Below are 2,820 nucleotides of genomic sequence, written 5' to 3' on the forward strand. Positions count from 1 at the left end.
TATACCAAAAGAAGTCAAGGACTGGGTCAGGTGGTCAAATAAGCACCGTCGACCGTCTTATATATATTTTATCCGTTTGGGTGACGTCATGTCCTTTAAAAGTCTCTTTTGGGACACAATTACTTTGTGTACCGTGTGTCATGGCACCAATATCCACGCCAATAAAAATCTTCCACATTTTTACCTAAACTTGTTTTTTCTCTAAAATTACCCCAACAAACTTTTCAACATCTATAGTTTCTACACAACACACTTTTCATTTCTTAAAAGGATAACCACAGACAAACATCAATGATGATGTGTTTGGATGTATCCAAAACTCCATATGTACAAATTCTATTGGTCGAAAAAAATTTAATATGTATATCAGTATTTCACTTGATATGATTTAGATCAACATTTGAGATCAACCCAAAAGATCACTAAATCGATGTAGCAAACGTGTGATCGAATAGACCATGTTGAAACACATAACAAAAAATAACTGTATACTTTCTATTTTTATTGTAGGTTAAAACACAGTCAAATCAATATTCATCTGGTTATTACTATAACAATATAACAATACTGTAGTTTATAGTTGATAATGAAAGAAAGAAGGTAGTTTTTATTTATACAAAAAGAAAAATCGAATGTTGCTCTAATTATTTTGTTGACTGCTACACTCAATTGTAATTTTATAACTTAAGGTTGTTCGTTGTTTTAATTTGTTTTTAATTTGTATTTTATAATTTTCTTTTGCTAGTTTTATCTAGGCATTTATGACTGGCGTTCAAAAAGAAATAGTATTTGATTAAAATTATAAATAATTTTATGGTACAATTTAGACTAATTACAAAGTAGGGTGCACGGACCAAAAATTAAAAAACTTTATTGCCCTACCCATTATAGAAATATTATATATATAGACTATGGAGCACACAACACACCTACTACCTTTTCCTATTGATTTCTCCGCTTTCTTCTCTCTTCTTCCTCTCTTTTGCATCTACAATCTCTCCTGATCTCTACTCTCTTTCTACATCGGAAAACGTTTATTGTATGGCCGCCAATTCGCAAAGCCGGGGAATCGCGAGTTTGGGGAAGCGATTTGTCAGCCAGATCCGAAGCTCATCTGCTCGTGATTCGTCACTGAATCTCAGGTATTTCATATTTTATAACTTTTTGAGCATTGAAATATCTGTTTAGAGAAGTTAATACAAGTGTAACGAGTTGCGTGTGCTGATCGCAAGTATTCTAGACTAGAACTCAAAATATTCTCACATTAATCGTCAATGTTGGTTATTTGAGACGTAGGTAGATATGTATTCGTTTAATCATTAATGTTATGCATCGCATACACACATATCGGAAAATATATACGCAACAAAAAAAAATCTCTGAAATTAATTCTTCTGGATCGCGTATGTAGATTTTGCTGAATTAAACCTAAACATTTAGTTGAAGGAGATCGATCGAGGATCAGGAAGTAACTGCATATGATCTTCGTCATAATTATTTAATTCCTTGATTGGATTCCAAATTTCGTGGTGAAATAGAGTCCGTGCAAAAGTTAAAGAGTAAACCGTACGCTTTTTTTTAGAAGGATAAAGTGCGAATAAGTTTTACATTCATTTCCATGTCGTTTTGCTAATTTCCATCCATAGTGCCCGGCATTGGATAAGCTCTGGACCACTGAGGTAGTTGAAATTTGGTGACTGATTAGGGCCCGCCACCAACCCGACCCATGTCTCTAGAACTTGGGGTGTAGTCCAAGACAAGATAACGAATCATCATTGCATTCGCATCATCACATAACATATCAAATCATTTTCCATGTTGATGTTGATGTTTATGTTCAAATTTCAAGCTAATTCACATTGGAAACATGTCGTAATCTGAAATTTGGTGGTTGTGTATGGTTTGTACAGGAGAGGAGTGCATGTGTCGGTGTACGACAAGAACATAGACGAGCAGGTGCGTCCAACATTGGTTCCTGAAGAAGCGATAACCCGAAAAGATTCGGAACAGTACTGGGCACCACACCCAAAAACTGGGGTTTTTGGGCCGGTGGATGAGGGAGACTCCGGTGGTGCAGCTGGATCTGAGGCGGCAGGAGTTGATGGTTCGGTGTTGGAGGAGAAGGCCTTCTTCCGTCCATCGGAGAACTTGGACAAGCCTGTTCACCCTTGAGTACTGAGTGATAGTCTAATATGAATATTACTAATCTGTATAAGGACTGGTGGTATGTTGGTTTGTTATATATGTGTGTAGTAAGAATAAAGGGTGGTAGTGGTGATGGTGTAATTCGGTGGTTATGGTAAGTGGGATGTGTAACTAGACATGAGCATGAAATTATGTATGTATGTTTAGTTTTCTATATTTTGTAAAGCTTGTGATGGGTCTTGTAATTGAGGTGTCGGGTCGGGTGGTTTGGGTCAAAATGAGTTATGTAACTTTACTTTTGACATATTTTTATAAAAAAGTAAAAAAATAAAAATAAAATTTTAACATTAGATAATCACTTTTTTACGATATTATATGATTAACATGGATTACTATAATTTAACCAAGAAATATACACAAGTAAAATACTAATAGCAGAATTCAACTACCAAACGCGAAAGTCAAATTAGTTACTTACTACTATTAAACTAAAGTAAAAAAATTTCTATTCTTTATTCTTTATATACAGTGCGGCATATTCAGGATATACTTTCTTTACATCTCTATAGTTCTTACCGAAAACAAGCAAATTCATCCTCTTGTCGCTGAGATTGCCGATTTGCATAGGGATAATGACTTAGGAGGGTAATTAGGTTTTTAGTTTGTCTGTATTAT

At 34.8% G+C, this 2,820-nt stretch overlaps 1 protein-coding gene across 1 annotated transcript; it reads left to right on the plus strand.

Moving 5' to 3' along the window:
• The first annotated feature begins 914 nt into the window (after positions 1-914).
• On the plus strand, positions 915-2,361 carry LOC145073877 (late embryogenesis abundant protein At5g17165-like). The gene is made up of 2 exons (XM_079020351.1): positions 915-1,142; positions 1,911-2,361. The coding sequence occupies exons 1-2, from the start codon at positions 1,042-1,044 to the stop codon at positions 2,170-2,172; spliced, it is 363 nt and encodes a 120-aa protein (XP_078876477.1). The 5' UTR covers positions 915-1,041; the 3' UTR covers positions 2,173-2,361.
• Positions 2,362-2,820: the final 459 nt, after the last annotated feature.

The sequence above is a fragment of the Lactuca serriola genome, chromosome 9 (assembly GCF_051521515.1).
Source record: "Lactuca serriola cultivar US96UC23 chromosome 9, Lser_US96UC23_V15, whole genome shotgun sequence".
NCBI lineage: Eukaryota > Viridiplantae > Streptophyta > Magnoliopsida > Asterales > Asteraceae > Lactuca > Lactuca serriola.